At 34.7% G+C, this 20,827-nt stretch overlaps 2 protein-coding genes and 1 long non-coding RNA gene across 5 annotated transcripts in view; all 3 read left to right on the forward strand.

The window, feature by feature from the left end:
- The window catches only part of LOC108744655 (serine/threonine-protein kinase N), a 73,509-nt gene extending 56,609 nt beyond the window's left edge, over nt 1-16,900 (forward strand). For 2 of the 3 annotated variants that reach the window (XM_018480521.2, XM_025974688.1), the window contains exons 5-14: nt 11,671-11,920; nt 12,196-12,454; nt 12,583-12,748; nt 12,811-13,011; nt 13,078-13,296; nt 14,043-14,207; nt 14,912-15,622; nt 15,678-15,785; nt 15,840-15,980; nt 16,092-16,900. In XM_018480521.2, coding sequence (XP_018336023.1) covers nt 11,671-11,920; nt 12,196-12,454; nt 12,583-12,748; nt 12,811-13,011; nt 13,078-13,296; nt 14,043-14,207; nt 14,912-15,622; nt 15,678-15,785; nt 15,840-15,980; nt 16,092-16,235 — 2,364 coding nt within the window. In that variant the 3' untranslated portion in view covers nt 16,236-16,900. The remainder of the gene's footprint in view (nt 1-11,670; nt 11,921-12,195; nt 12,455-12,582; nt 12,749-12,810; nt 13,012-13,077; nt 13,297-14,042; nt 14,208-14,911; nt 15,623-15,677; nt 15,786-15,839; nt 15,981-16,091) is intronic. The other variant, XM_025974689.1, reaches the window with a different exon arrangement.
- On the forward strand, nt 4,147-8,590 carry LOC108744656. Its single transcript, XM_018480523.1, has 2 exons — nt 4,147-6,009; nt 6,878-8,590. The coding sequence occupies exons 1-2, from the start codon at nt 5,029-5,031 to the stop codon at nt 8,390-8,392; spliced, it is 2,496 nt and encodes an 831-aa protein (XP_018336025.1). The 5' UTR covers nt 4,147-5,028; the 3' UTR covers nt 8,393-8,590.
- Nucleotides 16,901-18,221: 1,321 nt separating the features above from the next.
- LOC108744680 lies at nt 18,222-20,361 on the forward strand. The gene is made up of 6 exons (XR_003231154.1): nt 18,222-18,739; nt 18,817-18,907; nt 19,061-19,184; nt 19,402-19,632; nt 20,004-20,254; nt 20,323-20,361. It is a non-coding gene; the product is annotated as an uncharacterized LOC108744680 (long non-coding RNA).
- Nucleotides 20,362-20,827: the final 466 nt, after the last annotated feature.

Consider the following 20,827-nt stretch of genomic DNA (forward strand, 5'->3'; position numbering starts at 1 on the left):
TGTTCATTGTTTGACGAACAATATTGCATACAGAATAAATCAGGTAAAAAATAAAGTTCTGTATTATGATCCAGTTCAGTCCAGTTAGAATTTGTAGCATTAGATTGTGATAAGAAATTGGTCAGATGACTGGATTAAGGGTAGGATACTCTACTATGATCAATTTCTGATCAGATGGTTGGATCAACAGACAGAGTACTGTGCGCTGATCAATTTCTGATCGCATGACCAGATCAAGGAATGGAGTACTGCACTCTGATCAGAAACTGATTAGATCGATGGATCAACGGATAGAGTACTGTACTCTGATTAGAAACTGATCAGGTGCCCGTATTACGGAAAATGTGATCCGCATCTGATCATAATCCGGGTTCTCTGAACTAATTTCCAGTCGGGTAGAGATGTCTAGATGATCCTTTGGAGGTGGGGTGGGTGGGATCGAAAGAGGGTGGTCACCTGAGTAAAACCCCATAAAAACTTGCGGTGGTCTCACCCCCATAAGAAGTTATGGGGTTCGAAAGTTGATTATTTTGACAATTTTCATACACCATAATTCATATAAAATTCAATAAAAAAAAATATTTTCAAGCGGGTGGAGGTGGGGGATCGAAAGAACCTAACCTAACCTACCCTATTGATAAAGATATTTAAATCTCTAAATGTTTTATATAACTTCCTCAATATTTTTATGTATNCAATATTTTTATGTATTTTTCCATTAGTTTTACCTTTGAATATTGTTGAAGAATGACTATATAAATATTTACATGCCTAGAAATGTATAAAAATTGGCATATTTTTTAACTTTGAACCCCCATAACTTTTTATGATACAGTGGTGGGGAGACCTCTTCTTTCGATCCCCCCACCCCTGAAGGGGTGGGGGCCATCATCTAGACTTTTACCCATGCTTTACAACATACTCTAATCGTAAGGGCATCGTAGGTAGGGGCTTAATCTCCACCTTTACCAAATCCTTTCTTAGTGAGAAGTAAATGTCATTTCATAACCGAAAGAGAATTTGAGCTTTCGTCCTTGAAATCAGGGAAGAACATAGTGCCTAATACTTTCGGCAGGGGAATGGTAAATAAATATTTATCTTTTCGTGGCTAGGGAAAATCGCATGTAGGTAGCCCCGGATTGTGCCATGACTGCAATTCACGTCATGACGCCCCTGTCAGTACGCTTACAACGGATACGTATTTTAATTTGGTTTCGTGGCATATAATTAATTATTACGACTACACTTGTACGTTTTTTTTTAACACGCCCACCTTATAAGTTGTATACAAATACACGCGTTTAAATGTCATTAACCTGGACGGTGATTCAATGTGCGAACTCTATGCAAACGTGTTGCTTTTGTTTTATTTATTCAGCAAAAAGACAAGTCTATTATAAGCGAGAAGCAAGAACAACGATGTCCGTACGTGTTTGCGTATATGTCGATAAATGTACTGTAATGATAATAGATAAAGTTGATGTTTGTTTATTTATAAAGTGTAATTGTGTAACGGTTACTTTTCTAAATACGAATTTTATTTCGTTAGAAAAATGGTAAAAATAAATATCCCTTCGAATTATTGGTCGACACTGTTTACAGCATAATTCTAAAGTTAAATACTTGGTTGTATAGCAAGACACATGGTTAACGTATAATATTGTAACGAATTTTCTAGTTAGTTATTTTATTTATTTAACGACTATTTATATTACCTACATATATTTATATTACACAGTAGCACTCACTAAACACTTCAATTACTTCTTATTTATATCCCACGGTATTATTTATATCACTCGGTATTCGCCTGTAATTCGCACTGTTTAATTATGTGTATCGCTGATTAGTTGTTCATGTAGTAAGTAATTGACCCCGGCTGTCATCCAAAGCCCTATTTATATTGTTACCGAATTTTCCGGAAGGGTCTTTATTCTTCTCGAAAATTGTGAAATTGCTATTGTTAAGCAGGCAAATATGTGTCACTCAGGATATGATTTATTGTAAAAAGGTTACCTGCCATCGGTCGGTCCCTGCCGCGGGCATACTTGAGAGTTGTCGGAATCAATGTATTGATTGTCAGGTGTATGCAGGACTGTAAAAGGCATTAGAGGCGCCCTAGACAAACCCTGAAAGCGCTGCTAAAAAGTTATCGTGGTCATATCCTTTTGAATGTTTCATTATAATTTGTACTATTTAACATAAACCTTGTTTACTATGGTACGTGTTCCTTTGGGGCGCAATTGAATCGTCGTATCGCATAGATTTTAATGGAATCCTGTCGATTTAAAATGAAGAAGAAATTTTGAGATTTCCTACAAATATTGACACAAAAACGCTGGCAACTGTAATCGATTACACGTTCTTGTCCCCTTTAATTAATTTTAAACAAGAAGCAACGTATGGTACACATTTCGTAATCCGTTCAATTTCCTCTTTCCTTATGTCGTTATCGAGAGCAAGTGCGGATGTTTTAGAAATAGACTTTGTTTTGTTTAATGTGTACACATGTCGTGTCTGTGCTCCATGTACGTGTTCTTATGTACATCATCCATCTGATCTGAAATGATTCCTATTCCGGGTTTGAATCTTTTGTTCTCTCTGTGTGGAGACATGTGTGTGCGTGAGATAGTAATTACCCTTTCGTTTACTGCAATCGTGATCTGGCCGTTGTCCAAACACGTGATGACAAAGTACAGAACTCCCATTTTTCTCTCGTTAGAAGTTCTGCGTAATACGGGGAGAGTTATTACTTAATCAGCTACATATATGTACATATATTGAAATACTTATCCACGTAAATTTTTTGGAAATTATTTTCTTATAAAATATCGTCGAAAAAGTCTAAAAATTTCATCTCATTGGTCTGAATTTGCCTCGAAAGACTCCGGTTTTACGCAGTGGGGAAAAATGGATCCCATATTATTTGTTATTACCTTTCTACGGATAGATTAGGTTTCTAAATTATTACGTATATTATTTTATAGTAGTGGCAAGCTAATTGTAGTGATATTTTATTATACGCAATTCAAATCGCAGCATCATTTTAAAAAAAAAAAAAAGTCGAATACAGTGGAATTCGTTTATTATGACTCCTCCTATATTGACCAACCGTTTAATATGAACTAATTGCAGTGTTAAGTTCGGTTTTCATATTAAATTCTCTATAGGAAAGTTTGAATATACTGACTCTGTTTAAAATGACATATCGTTTATTATGACTGATTCTCAAGAAATAATATCCGGCTATAGTGACCCGAATGGTTAATAATAACATTTTAGTTCATTTTTCTGACCCTTCTTATGTATATTGGTATTACAATTCATCGTTCTTTTTCTTTTTCTGTTAATAAATTTATACAATTTGTAGTTTTTCTCTCTATTAAACTAAATAACTAACCAAAATAGAAAGTTGTTTATTTCCAAAGACCATGCTTTGTATGACGCCCGCATAGTATGGCGTGTTTGTCATTTTCCTTCGATGTCATTATAAGCGGATTCTACTGCACATAAATACCTTTAGCCATCACTGAACTTAGGCAAATCCTCAGATAATCATTCATTGTCTTCTGTTTTTATTTCATCTGTCTAATCGTTGTCACTCACCCCTCCATTCCTACGATTTTAAGAGGGCCATTCGCCTACCTTCCGCAAGGAATCGGCCTTCTACCATCAGCATTAGTAGTTGGTAGGAATGAAACAACCATTCGTACCTACAAATACTTTTAACCTTCTTTTCTTGATCGCGACTTCGTGCGCGTGGTATTCGATCATATTAAGGGTGGCATTTTGAAAATTAATTTTATAATGGTTGATATTGTTGTATGTATAAGGAATCTTCATGCAAAATTTCAATCTGCCTGACTTAGCGGCTCGGGTTCTACCTTGATCGAAACATCAAACTTCGGACCGCTTTTTCACCTCTTTTGGGGTTGAATTTTAAAAAATCCTTTTTCTAGGATTCCTTTACTTTGCAAAAGGAGGGGTGTTTGGGTTAAAATTATCTTGGAAGATTTGTTAAAGTTTATTCACTGGTATCGACGAACATTCTTTACCATATTCTGAAATAAAAAATTATTAGATTAATAAAATTTAAAAAAATCGTAAAATAAAACTAAAACGTTCCAAAACAATAAGTAGATAATTAAGGTTGTTGAAGGTACATATCCAGGTAGGAATTTATTTAAAAAGGGAATAATCAAATACGCGATTTTATCTACCAAAACTGAAACACCTTGCTGCGCCAACTACGGAATGTAAGGTGGATATCGTGCGTATTTTACGTCACCATGTTGTAGTAAACTTTTCTTTAGCAGAATCGACAATCAAATTCTACTTGCACGGTGTCTTTATTAAGCATATTTTTTATTTTAATTAGGACCTAAATTGTCCATCGTCCAATTTTGCGATTTCGTACGTTTCCGTGAGTTATGTTAATGATTGCGGCATTGCACAGGTGGAAATGTGTATGTTCAGGTCCTGACATAAATACATCGCCAGTGTTGACACATGAAACGAAAATTGGCTGGTCGTGAAAACTAAAAAATGTCGTTTATTAGCGTTGTAGAGTGCAGCGCGGAGGTTTTTTCATGTAACTTAAGGATTCAGCTGTGCCAGAAATAGGTTTCGTTTCTTTGCCAAATTTAAAAACGTCCGATCGTCGGTCGGTCTTGGGCGGCTGTGGTTTGTAAGCCTCCTCGTTTATATAGTATTACATTATACGCAGTGGCCTCGGCAACATTGCTAAAATCCCCGCTTACACGATCCAAAGACGGGACGCTTTTCTTAAAATAATCGTGTTTACAGTTCGTGCAGTGGGTGATGTGATTGAGAAGAATGCGCTCTTGTTAAAATTTTCACGAAAATCTTATCTGTTTCTCCGGTCGCTTCGTTTGGTGACGGTAGTTTCCTTTTTCGATTGACTGGATGCTAGTTAATCGGCCGAAACGTAGAATGGTGTCACATCTGTTCCGAGAAATTCAACTAATAATAATAACTGACATTGCGAACACGTGAGATAATGTTAAAATGACGGATAGACCTGAAGAATGGTCACTTCACGCACATGTTACCATAACCCATCCGGGCATAAACGACCTGACTCCGACACCTCAAACTCGCACCGAAAGGGATGAAAACGGTTCACTTCGAATGGTTTACACGTGGACATCCGATCCTTTAGCTTCCGAAACGAAATGGAACAGTTCCACAGAGCCACAGCAGAATCCTTTTCAACAACAAGAACAAAGCCGAGAATATAGAAAAGGCAATATCATTTTTACCTCGGTTCCGCCTAGAAGGAATGCGGAATCACAGCCGAAATTTTATCAGAAAGATTCGGGATACAGCAGTGAACTGCTGTCTCCCACATCATTCGCCAGCAGCAGTTTGCCGAGGAAACCCGTTCAACAACCGTACAACAGACGTTGCAGGAGCACGTGCAGCATCGTCCTGTCTACCACTTTCCACCAGGATCAACAACCTTCGACTGACGACGGCAGTCACTGCACCAGGACTCACAGTTTGCGATGCCAAACCCCAAACGCAAAGTCAGATAACAGATGTGGCGCGGGAAGTAACAGCAGCTTTTACGGATGCGGCGATCCGTGGTGTCATCATTCCACTTATCGCGAGGATAGCGCCAGCAGGTTCTCTCCTCTTCGAGAGACCGCGGAAGAGGATGAGACAACCTCAACGTGCCCCAGTAGCAAAAGACCTTCAAGAGCGAATACGTACACGTACACAGCCGCGTCGTCCAGTGGACAAAGTTTCTTGAACAACAACAGAGTGATTGGGAAGTTGAAGGATGCTTGTGTGCAAACTACGGAAGTGGTAGATAAATGTACATCACCTTTGATACCAGCGAGCGGTTTTGGTGTTAGGGATGATAATGCCAAAAAAAATGCCAGAAGAAGGGCGATGTATGCGACCAGGACCAAGACTGAACCTATTTATTATCGCGCGGATTCGTCAGTCGCTTATACACCCGATAGTCTCGAACCCAATGAGGTATATGTATAATTCGCATGTGTTAAAATTTTATTTAAAACAAATTCATTACTGTAGTAAGTAAATTACTAGTTATGCGTTGTTTACAATTAAATTACCTCTTCTCTAAAAGATGTCACAACTTGTACCGATAAGCGACGTGCAATTCCTTCTTCATTGTTATCGTCTTTATGCAATAGAGAAAGAGACAGAAAATGAATTTGTTTTTAATTTGGTTGAGATATTGTGGGCCAAACCATCACTACGTGCGCCTTCAAATATTTTTTGGACCTTTTCTGAATTTTATTACAAAACTGGTAAGCTTAATAAAACAGTGTCTATTATTTTTTAATTTTAGAAAAATTGATTGTGTATTCCTTTTGCTAATACAGTGGACCCCCGATAATCCGGCCTCTGGCTAATCCGGCACCCCCTGTAATCCGACATGGTCTATTATTTATTATGTATTGAATATTTTTTTGACAATCTTCGCTAATGCATGATTGAACAAGTTATAACTTGCACGCACCACCACTATTGTGCTCGACGCGTAGAGTATTGCTTTAATTCTGATCGCTTAGTTTGAATTTGACTACATGTGATGAAGATAGCGGTGCGGTCTAGCGTGCGTTCATTGTTTAGTGTTAGGGGTTCTTAGGCAGTACTCTATAATCCGACAAATTCGCTAATCCGACACTGCCCTGTAAACTGTTTTTCGGATTACCGGAGGTCCACTGTAATCTGGTACAATTTTTATATTTGGAATATCGTTGTACGCATTTCGCGGTTTAAAACGTAGGAAGAGTTTTAGACCCACATGTATCATCCTCTTCGTTTTGTCATTTTGGTGTTTTCAAACGTTTTTTTTTTGTTCTTGCAATTTAATCAGTCTTCAAAGAAAGTCGCAACGTCGAATTCGGCAAAGGTCAAAAGAAGAACTCCCGTAACGAAACAGAAGAAATCGACCACCGCATCGACCGACTCGAAATCTAGCGAGCCCAGCAAAAAACCACGTACCGTACATATCGATGTGTACTGTACCGGAACAGACATAGAAAGCGGATCTAGTTCGGAATTCGAGAGTGAAAATAAAAGTACCTCAACTCCTCAAACTGTATTCGAGAACGAACGAATGCGAGTAACGCATGCCCAAGCTTCGGATAAAGCCTTGCCACACAAAATGATAAACGACCTTCATATAGATCAAAGTCGAAAGGCCCAAGAAGATACTGATAACGACGACGACATTAGCACTGCATATCCATCTAGAATAAGTTCATACTCTCGCTTTCCCAGTTTGTCCAGTTTTGCCTCAGGGTTTCCATTATCTTGGTCCGCATATTCCACATCCAGCTGTGCTGTGCCTGACAACGATTATGATTCAATCGCAAATACTTCTTGGAAAGATACCTTTTCTGATATTGACAGCTTAAAGTTTAGTAAATCCAGTTTAGCTAATGCAGAAAGCACCGATTTTATTCCGCGTAGTTTACGATGTCAGAAAAGTACCGACAGCATCGAAGAGGCTCCCGAATTAGAGCAAAATTCTTCAGCTATTTTACCAAGTGACAGTTTTGAGTATATCGACAACTTAAAGAAGAAACGCCAACAGTTGCATAAAATAGGCATATCGCGATTGTCTAGTACTGAAGAGCAAACCCATGGAAAGGGAAAATCATTGGACAATTCCAGTCAAGCCAGTTTGCAACCTAGTGACAGTTTTGAGTATGCCAATTCGGAAGACAGGAGGAGGATCAAGACCATGGAAGAAATTTGGAAGAACAAGAGCGAGAAACCAACGATTAGAAAGACGCCTAGATTGGAAAAGAAACACATCATCCAACAGCAAAAGATGAAGGATTATTTTAACAGCCGGATGAGTGACAAAAGTCTTACAAAAGAAGAAACAGAAAGCGATTCCAGTTCTTCAGAGCGAGGCTGGACTTTTGACAAAGATGATGATAAAAAATTAGAACGTGATGTCACTGTGAGAAGAGCCAGTAAAGAAAGCAATAAAACCACAGATAGACCGCAAGTGTTAGTGTCACCTGCGACGTATGCAATCGGTAGTGCGCCACCATTACGAACCCCCAGTTTTGTAGCTTTCCAGCAACGTCTAAAATTCGATCCTACCCTTAAAGCGCCCTTTACACTTCTGCCTGGGGTGTACACCGATCCTCGAAGTGTTGCGAAACGGTTTGGTTCGGTTGTAGATGCTTTTAAAAAACCGGGACATCATATAGGACCTGCGAAAAATCCTCATTGTTCGTGTGACCATTGCAAAAGGTTTTTTGAAAGTTTGGGAACTCGGGGCCGCGCCATGTCTACCGGTGACGTTTCCAGAGATGGTTTTTTAATGAACTGGAAACAAAATCGACATGCTTCTCAACCGAGAGACTCGTAATTCTTTTCTTCGTTTCATTTTTGATGTGACAATTTATTTTGAGTAATTCAGCATAGACACTAAAGTCTCAAAAACAAATCAGCGGATTCAGGATTTTCCTAAAAGAAAGTAGTACATAACATAAAATCATTTAAAAAAGGTTTTTGACGGTTTATGATGTTTTAATGTTCTGAATTTAGTGGCTTCTAAAGAGTTGAAGAAAAAAAAGGAGTTATTTATGTAATGTTTAAATAAGTAAAAAAAGACTTTCAAAATCGGCTGAAAAATAATGTACTTCCCTAACTGGTCATTTGAAATAGTTTTGTGCTTTTTTTTGCTTTTAATTTAATGCTTTTTTTTTAATCTACACTAATTCCTATACAACACCAATTAAATTTAAAAGACTGATTAAATTTTTTTGTATTGCAAATGCCTGACTTATATAAAAGTAATATACTAACATTTTTTGTTAATCGTTATTAAAATAATTATTTTTTATATATTATTTGTAATTTGTTTAANTTTGTAATTTGTTTAATTGTTTCATTTAAATTTGTAATAACAGTATACTAAAATAAAAACAAATTCCACGACATATTGTTTTATATATAAATGATGTTTTAGGTGTTACTTCTTTCTATAGATATTTGTGATAAACCGTATTATTTGTTTATGAATGTTAGTATTAATTATTGCATGTATATTGTAAAATTGTAACACCATTTGTTTTTTAAAAGCACCTAAATAACAAATATTTTTTTTGATTTTGAATTTATTTTGAGAGAAATGGATGAGAATATTTTTTCTTTTGACATTACTGAATATTGAATAATATTTCTGTTATTGTAAAGGGTTAAGATCGGATCGGAATTTAAATATAACCCTATGTCTATCTACTTATACCATAATTACCTAATCTTTCTATTTCTTTTATAAAACGGTTTCACATTATACACATACATAATTTGATGTTACAATAAGGTTTAAATAAATATTTAACTGTTTTATTATATTTTTTGTTCTACACCATTTCATAACGCACAACAATTGTATACATTTAAGATTTAGGATTCATGATATGAGAAATATATATTTAAAGCTGAAACTCAAAAATGTTTACGGGAGAAATATGTATGTACCTGATCGAAATTTTTCATGTGAAATGATTTTTTCTGTTACTTATCTTTAGTAAGAATGTGTGATTAAAAATAAGGAAAAGTGTAATTGTAAACACGCATTTTTTCGTTCGATAAGTTAATATCCTTATGGACCTTATTGAACCTTATTTTAATTCCACTAAAGGTGGTAATATACTACCGGTAACGTTTACCACCTTTGTAATAGTAATTCATAAGATGCTGTCTGAAGTAGGGTTGCCACTTTTTTGTTAACAGAAAACCAGCCCTGGGGGGAGGGGTGATTTTTGGGATCACTAAAATTACTTTTTTAAGGAATCTAAACTATAGTAGTATGATTTAAATTAAAAAAAAATGCTATAAGATTAAAACTTTTTGATAACGTTTTATCTTTTGTGGTGTTTCTGGCGTTCCCGATCTCTATCACTCATGTATTGCGAGATAGTAAGGCAAGAACCTACAACAAACGTATAAATTCTACCTTCATGCACAATAAATGTATAAGGCTTGGTGAATCCCGGAAAGGAAGCAGATGAAACTACAATCCTGTAAAATAAGTAAGCAATAAATCTGACTATTCATCAACAGATAACAGTCTATGGTTTGATTTCTTGTTTCTAGCGTTTTATGAAATATCACAAACAGCGTGGTGAACGCCATCTGTGGAATACAATATGTTCAACATGGTCTATTTACGTTGATGAATAGTTCATGATGGAAGAGATATCCATCAACGCAAATGGACCTTGTTGAACATATTCAATTCCACTAAATGTACATTGTACCACAGATGGCGTTTACCACGCCGTTTGTGGTACTTCACAAAACGCTGTCTCTAGGCAGTAGGTAGAGTTGGTGGGTGTTCTACCGAAACTGTTTGGGGAAGACTCTACAAAATTGAAATTTCGATCAGCATTTGGCAGTTTCAACAAAATGCTTACGATCGTGGACTTCTTTGTTTTATTCGTGGTAGCTTTTCTGAATTCGGTAACTTTGTTGTCTGGAGAACGGTAAGGAAATTGGACTGTCTTAGATGTTGACCCCGGAGGGTTAATAAAAAACCGGCCTGACATCAACCCTAGTCTAAATCAGCAGGTACAATTGGCCCTGTGCTTGTTGGAACTGTTCACGACTTGCTGAGACTCATGAAGGTCTAAATCGCGATGGATACTGGCCACTGCACGATCTTTCAGTTCGACAAGTTTGATATTTTATGGACTTCTATTCTCTAATGAACATTTTTGAATTCTATTAATGATAAAGTACTACAGATGACGTTTACCGCGCTATTTGATTTGTATTTAGCTGTTCATAATTATTGTATTAGTAGCAACCATTTAACTTATCGTTAGGAAATTTGATATAGTATCGAATTTAATTTTAGATGATGCGTTAGATGATTTTGGTTATTTTAAATGCCGAGTGTAGTTAAAAATATATTTTTATTGCGTGATTCAACACTATGGATAATATTAGAAACTATGACGAAACGTACATTACAGGACGTTGACCCCGGGGTATTATTAATTTTAATATTCATTCATAAATTCTGACATTTACTAAAGCTGATACAATTTTAACGAATGCAATGAAGTCATTAGATTTAATTGGATTTGTTTTTATGGTTGTACTGAACACATTTTTGGAAAATGTTTTCTGCGGTACACATTTTTTTTAAATGAAGAGATTTTATAAATTCTTAATTGTAAACCGTTATTTTACCAATTTTTGTTATTTTCTTAAAAGGAAGTATACGCTGATGCAGTGTAATTTATATTATATGAAAAGATATTAAATTATCAGGTAATTCTGATTTTTACTCATTAACAGATATATATTACTTTTAGCAATTCATAGGAAATTTTACGTTTTGATTCGGAAATTTTTCTTTATCCTTATTTAAACTGCTTGAGTTGGCCAAGTTCATTTTTTTAAATTTAATTTTATATACGCTATTTGAAAATAAGTTCTAAAATAGATTATTTTTACGAATGTCAAACCACTTCAATGTATATTTATATAAAAAAAGATTAAATTAGTAAAAATAATTGCTGATTTTCGATTTTATTTGAAATTATTTGTATTTTTATTATCTTAAAAATACTGCACTTGATATTCTCAGCATGATATAATAACAGTGAATGTACAAATTTGTTTGTTTAGGCTCAGTCCAGTTTGTCAGCAAGTAGCAAAAAATTGGACCTGCTGAGGAAATCTTTAGAGCTTCGTAGGCAAGAATTACCCGCGGAGAGTCCTGCCGCTATTCAGTTAAAGCACGAATTGCAGAACGTGCAAGCGGCCAGTCCAGTTCCGGTGCAGTATACTAGCTTGCAGCCCTTTAGGGAACCCCCGGACGGAAACAAAATATTGCACTCTTCCTTCTCGTCGTTTGGCAGATGTGCAGCAGTAACAGGTGAGCGACTTTTAATTGTTTTGATTATTCATATCCTTTGTTTAGTAAAGGGTCAACATGTTTTCTGATCATCTCTTAATTTGATACTTCCTTTGTAGAAGGCGGTTGCAGCATTTTTTTGCAAGGTGCTTTATGACTATAATGTGTATAAAAATTTGCAGTATAATTATTTATCTTTTGTATTATATATATAACCTATGACTAGTGAGAAAACTTTGTATTTATGATGTATTTTTATTTAACAAAGTGTTTAACATTAAGTAAATGTTTTGTAGGGATTCTGGAGGTGAGATTGATGGGATGTCAGGATTTGTTGGAGGATGTGCCAGGAAGGTCCAGGCGCGATAAAGATGTTACGTCAAGCCCATCGGACTTACGGTCATTTGTTAAGGGAGTGACTGGTCGCAGCTCATCGAAAAGCTATAATGTGAAAGATGAAATAAGTAATGAAATAATGGCTGTAATAAAACTGGACAATCAAACTGTTGCTCAAACGAATTGGAGACTTTGCTCTCAACAAGCATGGGATCAAAGGTACACTTGACAGTTACAAATTAAAAAACAATAAATTCCGCGTTAAAACTAAAATATTTTATAATATTATCTTAAAAGACTTTTTCATATAACGGTGTAAATAACGCTTCTTTTTATTAACTTTATAGATTTTCAATAGAACTAGATAAATCTAGAGAACTAGAAATAGGCATTTACTGGAGAGATTGGCGATCTTTATGCGCTGTGAAATTCTTACGTTTGGAGGAGTTCATTGACGATGTTCGTCATGGAATGGCGTTACAATTAGAGCCTCAAGGGTTACTCTTTGCGGAGGTGAATTGTATAAAACACTTTCGGAATGTGTTCACGTTATAACTCCTTTTATGTTTAAACAGATTCGGTTTCTGAACCCGATGATCTCTAGAAGACCCAAACTTCAGAGACAAAGAAAAATATTTAAGCAGGAAGTGAAAAATTTTCCAAGAGCAACCCAAATGAACATAAATGTTGCCACCTGGGGTCGGCTGTTGAAAAGGTCGTCTCCGGGAATTCAACAGAGTCGCGTAGTCCCTCCGCCAAGTCCACCCGAACCACAGGTGAATTAATTTTTACTTCTATTCTTTTAAAAAATTCGTTGCTGTAATGTGTATTACTTCTAATAGGTTCAGGATGAAGTTCAAGAAGAAGATAAACCGGAAACTCCAGGTGAAATTCCAGATCCTCAGGTGGGAGGTTTGGGAGGTCAAAGACCTCTGGATTTAGGTGTTTCTGCCTTGCCTCCAGAAACACCTCCTCCTTTGCCCCCTGCACCGCCACCTGTTGCTAAAAAGAAGGCTCCTATAACTCCTCCACCTCTTCCGCCCCGTTTGGACTTGGATGAGGTAGGATTTTTATATTCAGTTCATAAATAAACTCGATTGTACTATAAAAAAAATGTTAAAGGATGGTTTCGTTTTTGAGTTAAAAAAAAAAAGAAAAACATAAAATAACAGGTTAAAGGTTAATATTAGTGTTTCGTATGTACAGCTTCTTTCTTTTACCAAAAATACACATACTTGCACATATACCACAAAAGTAGATCAAAATGGTATTAGTATTCATGTACATATGAAGAATGGTTAGTTTTGATAGACAGTACGGAAATCTTTATTATAAATAAGAAAAATGAACTTTTGAACTGAAATTTCTGAGTAGCTTTTAGAGTTTTGAAAAGCCTTTTAAATTTTAAGGCAATAGATTATTTATTTCTCTATTTATTCGTATATTACAGCTTAATTTGTCGTTCGCTGATTATTTCTGCTGAAAATCTTTTTAACTAAAAAATCGTAAAATTAATTTTTAAATGTTATATGAAAACATTAAGAGAATTTTTTTTCTATATATCGCCAAATAAGCATTTTTTTGCAATAATTACAATATTTTAATGGTGCATTTTGTAACTGCCTTTTTCGTACTGTCTAATATGAAATGTTACTTTTATTACCCATTTCTTTTGTAAATATTGTAGAAATTTCTACGTTCGATAGTATTATGTGTTTTATTTCTAGCACATGTAGTTTGGAAGTAGGTTTAGTTTAGGGAGGTTTGTGGTTTAGTTTGTTTTTTCCGACACCAGGACACATTTCAGAGCGCTGCACTGAGAGAATTCGATTTTTTGAATGTCGAAGAGCGTGAGGTAGTACGCGTTGGGCCACTCTTTTTGCCTTCCGTACCTACAACCCCTGACACATCACCCCTCGAGCCACTGGCGCCCCCCAGTCCTGAACCTTTGGTCGAATTTCCTGAGGACGAGGTACATACGCACTGTGTAGTAAATTGGGGAAAATCACTAACTTTAATAATCATTTTCTTCTCTATCCACTAACCCTGTCTTCCGGTATTAATACACAGTTATTAGTTGTATGCATTCGTAATTTTTTTAAAACATGAATAACCATGATTATGAAATTATCTTATTATTTCAATGAATAATTACCTGCAGTACTAACAGTCTCCTGTTTACATATATATTTTTTATAATTATGAAACATAATTATTTGCTTAGAGAAAGTTTTCTAAAATTGACTTAAAATGCTTTTTTAATAACTAAATTTTGAAATTTTTTTGAAAAATAATCTAGGTAGGTATTTCCGTGTTCCTACATATATTTATTTTTACCAAATTTGACGTTATTTGGTGTACCAAAAATGGATAGCGTCCAAAATGTGTATACTTCCCATTTTTTCAACGGTTTTCAATTTTTGTGTTTTGACCTTCTCAACTTTAGAAATGAAACGGTCGCATTTTGTATTCATTTAGTTTTCACCAAGCACCAAATTTTTAAGACAGCTTACTTTTTTACATGTCTACATCTTTAATTCATCATAAATGTTAATCACATTTTCATCATTATAATTATTTACATTTTCATTTTTTTCCATGAAAACGAATGTAATATAACCCTCGACCAAAATAATTGTATAATTGCTATTTTATAACATATGGTTCTTCTTTTAGGTTCTTTACGACCCAGCTAATGTTGTACGTCGTCCAGCAGCTCGCGAACTAAGTTACAGGGACAGCGCGTATGAGTCCAGACGTCATTCTCAGTATAGTGGAATGACTATTGAAAATTTCAAATTAATCAGCGTTTTGGGACGAGGTCATTTTGGTAAAGTGATTCTTTCTCAGTACCGCAATACAGGTGAATATTTCGCAATCAAGGCTCTCAAGAAGGGAGACATAATAGCTCGAGACGAAGTCGAGTCTTTACTTTCGGAGAAACGCATTTTCGAAGTTGCCAATTCGATTCGTCACCCCTTTTTGGTTAATCTATTTGCTTGTTTTCAAACTGATGGCCATGTTTGTTTTGTTATGGAATATGCGGCTGGTGGGGATTTGATGATGCATATTCACGCAGACGTCTTCACTGAGCCCAGGGCGGTTTTTTATGCTGCTTGCGTTGTTCTGGGCCTCCAGTTTTTGCATGAAAACAAAATTATTTACAGAGACTTGAAGCTAGACAATCTATTGTTAGATACTGAGGGTTATGTGAAGATTGCAGATTTTGGTTTATGTAAAGAAGGAATGGGTTTTGGGGATAGAACAGGAACCTTTTGCGGAACTCCTGAATTTTTGGCCCCTGAAGTTCTCACTGAGACTTCCTATACAAGGGCAGTAGACTGGTGGGGACTAGGAGTTCTGATATTTGAGATGCTTGTTGGAGAGGTACACCAAAGAACGATTTTTTTTTTAAGAAAAGTACTTAAAACTTAATTTTTAGTCTCCATTCCCTGGTGATGATGAAGAGGAAGTTTTTGACTCAATTGTAAACGATGAAGTTCGTTATCCTCGATTTTTATCATTGGAATCCATTGCTATTATGAGAAGGGTAAGTTAGTTTTAGTGTATTACGATTTAAAATGCTGGAAATGTTTTTATGCAGCTATTAAGAAAAAATCCAGAAAGAAGACTGGGTTCGAGTGAAAGAGATGCCGAAGACGTGAAGAAACAGACATTTTTCAGACACATAGGGTGGGAAGATCTGCTTCATCGTAAAGTCAAACCACCATTCATACCGACAGTGGTGAGTATTAATGCAAATATTTAAAAGAATTACGTTTGAATTTGGAAAAACTAATTTTAGGCATTTCTTATAAATGATATAAAATAAAATGTAATTTGTTTGATATTTTAGAATCACTTAGAGGATGTAAGTAATTTCGATGAAGAATTTACTTCAGAAAAACCTCAGCTGACTCCTCCAAAAGATCCTAGGCTTTTAACTGAACAAGAACAAGCTTTCTTCAGAGAGTTTACATATATGGCAGATTGGTGCTGACACTCGGCAACGGTCACATTGTCTGTTGTTTAATATTGCTTGCAGTAAAATTTCGTTTTGCTGAGATAGTAATTATAGAACAATAAAAGTTACAAGTCCGCTCATACGTTGTTACAGCAATATTTTTTTGAGCATCTGTTTTCATTAAGTTCTATATTAATTGCCATTTAAGTTTCAGTTTGTTTGTATTTTATTACAATTATTATTATTATTATTANTATTAGTATTAATATTTTTCATGAGTATACAAATAGTAGCTATAGGGATAAACATTGCTAAGAATTAGAAAATGGAATTATATTATTTGTAAAGTACTTTTAGTTGTCTATTTGACAAAGTTTAATTAGGCAGCTGTTATTTATACTGTCAGTTTTAAGCAACTTTTAATGTGTATATAGTTATGAATGTCTTGAGCATGGCATGTACGATATGCATTTTTCTATCAATATTTTCCAGTAATTTTTCATTAAATAATATACTGAGTAGGTAGAAAATATATTAAAGTGCCTAGTTATACTAAAAATATTATGTTACATCATATTACAAGAGAGTGTACAGACGCGCTAATATTGCCCATATTTTTTGATGCTTTAAAAAAATTAATACAATAAATGAAATAATGTAATTTCACATAAAAATACTGACAATTTTGACGATTTATTCTGTTCTTGCGTTTTTATTATCCCATGCTCTTCATTTCCAGTTTTCTTAATCTTTTTTTATTTTAATAGAGCTTTCTCAGTTAATCGTCGTCATCAGAGGTTTGTCAGTAAGAAGACTGGTTGGACACGCATCTCCACTCTTTCCTATCCTGAGCTAATCTTCGCATTTCCCGAAAACTATCTTTGAACACAAATGTAATTTTCCTCTATCTGCCGATAGTCCTGTTTCTGCTCCCAATATGTCTCTAAGTGGCCTTTCCATAACTGAATGTCTCCGTTTTCTTCCATAGCCCACTGCTCAAGTAAGTATTAAAAATAATTTTAATTTGAAGTAGAGAATAAATGGTATTTTATTGAATCGTCGGCGCAAAATTAAAATTCCACCAAAGTCATACATCCGTCGGTAATAGTTTTTAAGTAACTCTAATTTATTTGGAAAACGTGACATTTTATAGTTTCAATTATTCCGATAAATCTAACCTACTGGTATTAGGGTTTTTGGCATCAACTTTGTTGAAATTTTACATAAATTTCAAAGTTTATATTTTTACTGTAATCAAACCCTCCTAATATCATTTGTTAAAGCACACCTATTCAATTAAAAAGGTAGAACAACATTATTGAATAAACCTTAAGATTTTCTGTTTTGCATCCATGTGTAAAACGAATGTTACATAAGTATATTGTTTTTTCCTTATTTGAACGCTCTTCATGCTTTTTCGTGTTTAAAGGGTTTTTTAATTTTTTTTCCTAGACGTAAGATTTATTTTATTTTAGATATTTTTATTTACGTTCGTTACGTTTTCTCTTTATTAATTAGTAATTTTAAAAGATTAAATTTGTTAGCGCCAATGCTTCTTGTTACATATGGTGATATGGCTATCATCATAGACATACATTAACACGGACGTGCCTTAGCCGTATGTCATTGTAATAACTTCTTGGCTCGAAAAATGAGGGACATGGCGTATGGTTTCGGACTAGTGCTATCTCTTTCATGACACGCTTACGCACTATCGTGAGAGAGATAACTATTGTCCGAAACTGTTTCATCACATCCTTTTATTGTACCACAATTACTTATTTACTTTGCGTTTTGTACTGTATGCACCGGTGCCCCCTTTCCCTATTTTATATACATACATTAAATCTGTACCCTCCCGAGTGGGAACAATTTCTATCTATTAACATTATTTCAGAAATGTCAAAAAACAGCAGCAGAGATGGAGCATTTATTTTAAATTTTCTGTATATATTAACGTGAGTAAGAGGATAAAAAGTTAAGGAACTAGGATTATTAAATCATTGAATTTTGAACATAAGAGATATTTATTTTGATTAATAACTAATGGTACATTAATAACATGCACATCCATTATTTTTCCTTTCACCTGTTTCTAACTTCACCATTAAAACGCCATTATTTCTTTCCAAATTTGTTTTGTTTTTTGCATGTGTGAATTTTAGAACATTATAATCTGCAGCTAACCAAGGTAAGAATATATAGTACATACATCTATGTAACTTCTTTTTATAATGAAATGTCGAGGTAATAATCACTATTTTGTTAAAATTGTATGTATTGCTTAACTTGAATTTATTTAAATTTTTTCTGAAAATACTTTTGGCGTTTATAGCGTCACTACCACTACATTCTGGATTCGGTCAAGAGAATTCATAGAGAACAAAAATTTGAAGAAAACGATTAAAATTTCTGTGGAAGTGAAGAAGAATACTCCTGAAAAAAATGTTATGAATCTTATGCGTTTTGTTCATCTTGCCATTTTGTATTAAAAGCGACGTTTCGTCGCCATTTTTAAAATTTTGCAATGTTACTTTCCGGTGCGTATTTTCATTATATTTCGTGTTTTAATTATTTTAAGGTGTAGTTTATTCAATTTTATTCTCTATTTTTTCAGATTGACAATAAATTAAAAGTGGAAGAATGTTCATTCTGATGCCACTGAAAAGCAAATTTTTTCATCTTGGAGGATCTTGTAGTTAATTTAGGTGAGCATACGTACTAAAATATATATTTATTTATTTGCCACAATTACATATTATATTTAATGTGATATTAACTTTAGCATTATATTATGCACGTCATCCTCTAGAGAGCCTCCATTATATGTGAATACTCTTCAATAAGATTTCATTTTACAGGAACATTCACTCCAGAAAATATCTGCACGTGTGTCGAAAGAAAGCATGACAGTGCCTTTGTTTCATTTGGAACAGAGACAGTGTGGCATTGCTAAAGGAAGGATTTATAACAATGAATGAACTGGTAAGGAATAGTATCAATTAAAAACAGTAAATGAGGTCCCAGACCACAATTTCGTAGACGTTTGTTACTTTCATTAGACAACTTGACAACTTTTCAGAAATGGCAGAATTAGCATAACTGAATTAATGTGGAGCTAACGTTTCCATCAGTGTGAATGTTACAGATTTACTTGCTTTGAAAGTGGTAATTAATTACTTTTTCATGCCCGTTTGTATAGATTATCCAACAAACGGGAAGGAATTGCAGTTAATTTTGATGCTATTGAAGTAATATATGCTTTTGATGTCTTCACTTTGCAACATTATGGAGTTAATTTTGAACTTTCGAGAAGGAGGCAACGGGAAATTAGTTTGGAAAGGACTGAAACAAGTGTGGATTTCCTCTTGGATTTGGCTTGACCATTACACTTGGAGACTACTACTTCTGCTACTTCCTGCAGTTAATTAAGGTGAGGATGCATGACATCATATTAGTTGCTCTCTATGTCTTACTAATAAACAATTATCTTTTGTACAGTATAAATTGAGGTTAACGTGTATCTACGGTATTTCATTTTTTTAAAAATCTATTGTTGAGATCATCGACTTATACTGCTTTATTATTATATGTCTATGGTTGAGAGTATAAATTGACGTATTATCGTGCGTCTATGACTATCCATATTTATGTCATTATCTATGGTCATGGTGTCAATAACGTTTGTCGCCATTTTATTATGATTCAGCAATTTTATTTGCTTTTTGGTGCTTATTTTTGGGTGTGTTTAATTCTTTCCTTACTTAATAGTGTAATTAATATATTTTTTGTCCATGTCTGCAGATGATCGAACAAATGAGTTCAGTTTGACTGTATGAAACGGCCAATGTCTACATGGGTGTTGTCTATTCTGGACTTGGTCTTCATTTGCAATTTTTGTCTTCACTTCGCAACGTATGCAGTTAATTTTCAACCGATGAGTGGAAGCAACTGGAAACTTATTTGAACAACAGACTTTCTGCCGTGGTATTCTGGATTTGGTTTGCTTTTTACACCTGCAAACATTGAGAGATTGCAGTCTACAGTTAATTAAGGTGAGAAACTTGATAATAGTTAATTTTAATTGCTCTTTATTAATCTATTACTACCGTATCTGTTTCAGATTGACGCTGGAGAAGACAAAGATGACCCCGTAGTTGAAATAGTTCTTTATCTTGCATGCTCCATCTAGTAGAATTCATTAAGTTGATTTTATTCAAATTAATTTTTTTATTTTGCATGTTTTTTTGTAGTTATTTGTAGTTAATTTGAATTAGTTTTTATTCTGCATGCTTATTTATGTTCATTTTATTTGAAGTAATTGTTGATTGTAGATGTTTTTGTTTTTTTTTGTATGAAGTAGTAGTGTAGTAGTAGAAATAACACGTTTAGTAGTTGTAGTATAGTCTAACCTTGCTTACCTCTTCGCTTAGCTTACTGCATATTCTTCCTAATTTGCTTTGCATTTACCCTACGAGTTCTACATGATTCAACGTTTCGTTATCGTGTGTGTTTCTTCTCACCCTTGTGGAATTAGGGAGGGCCTCCCCGAACGACTTCCCTTGGGCTTAGCTATTTAGTTGATCTTAAAAGTGTCTTATACACTTTTCGCGAGTCTACTCTAGCGT

This window comes from Agrilus planipennis, unplaced genomic scaffold (genome assembly GCF_000699045.2).
Source record: "Agrilus planipennis isolate EAB-ADULT unplaced genomic scaffold, Apla_2.0 scaffold16, whole genome shotgun sequence".
Classification (NCBI taxonomy): Eukaryota; Metazoa; Arthropoda; class Insecta; order Coleoptera; family Buprestidae; genus Agrilus; species Agrilus planipennis.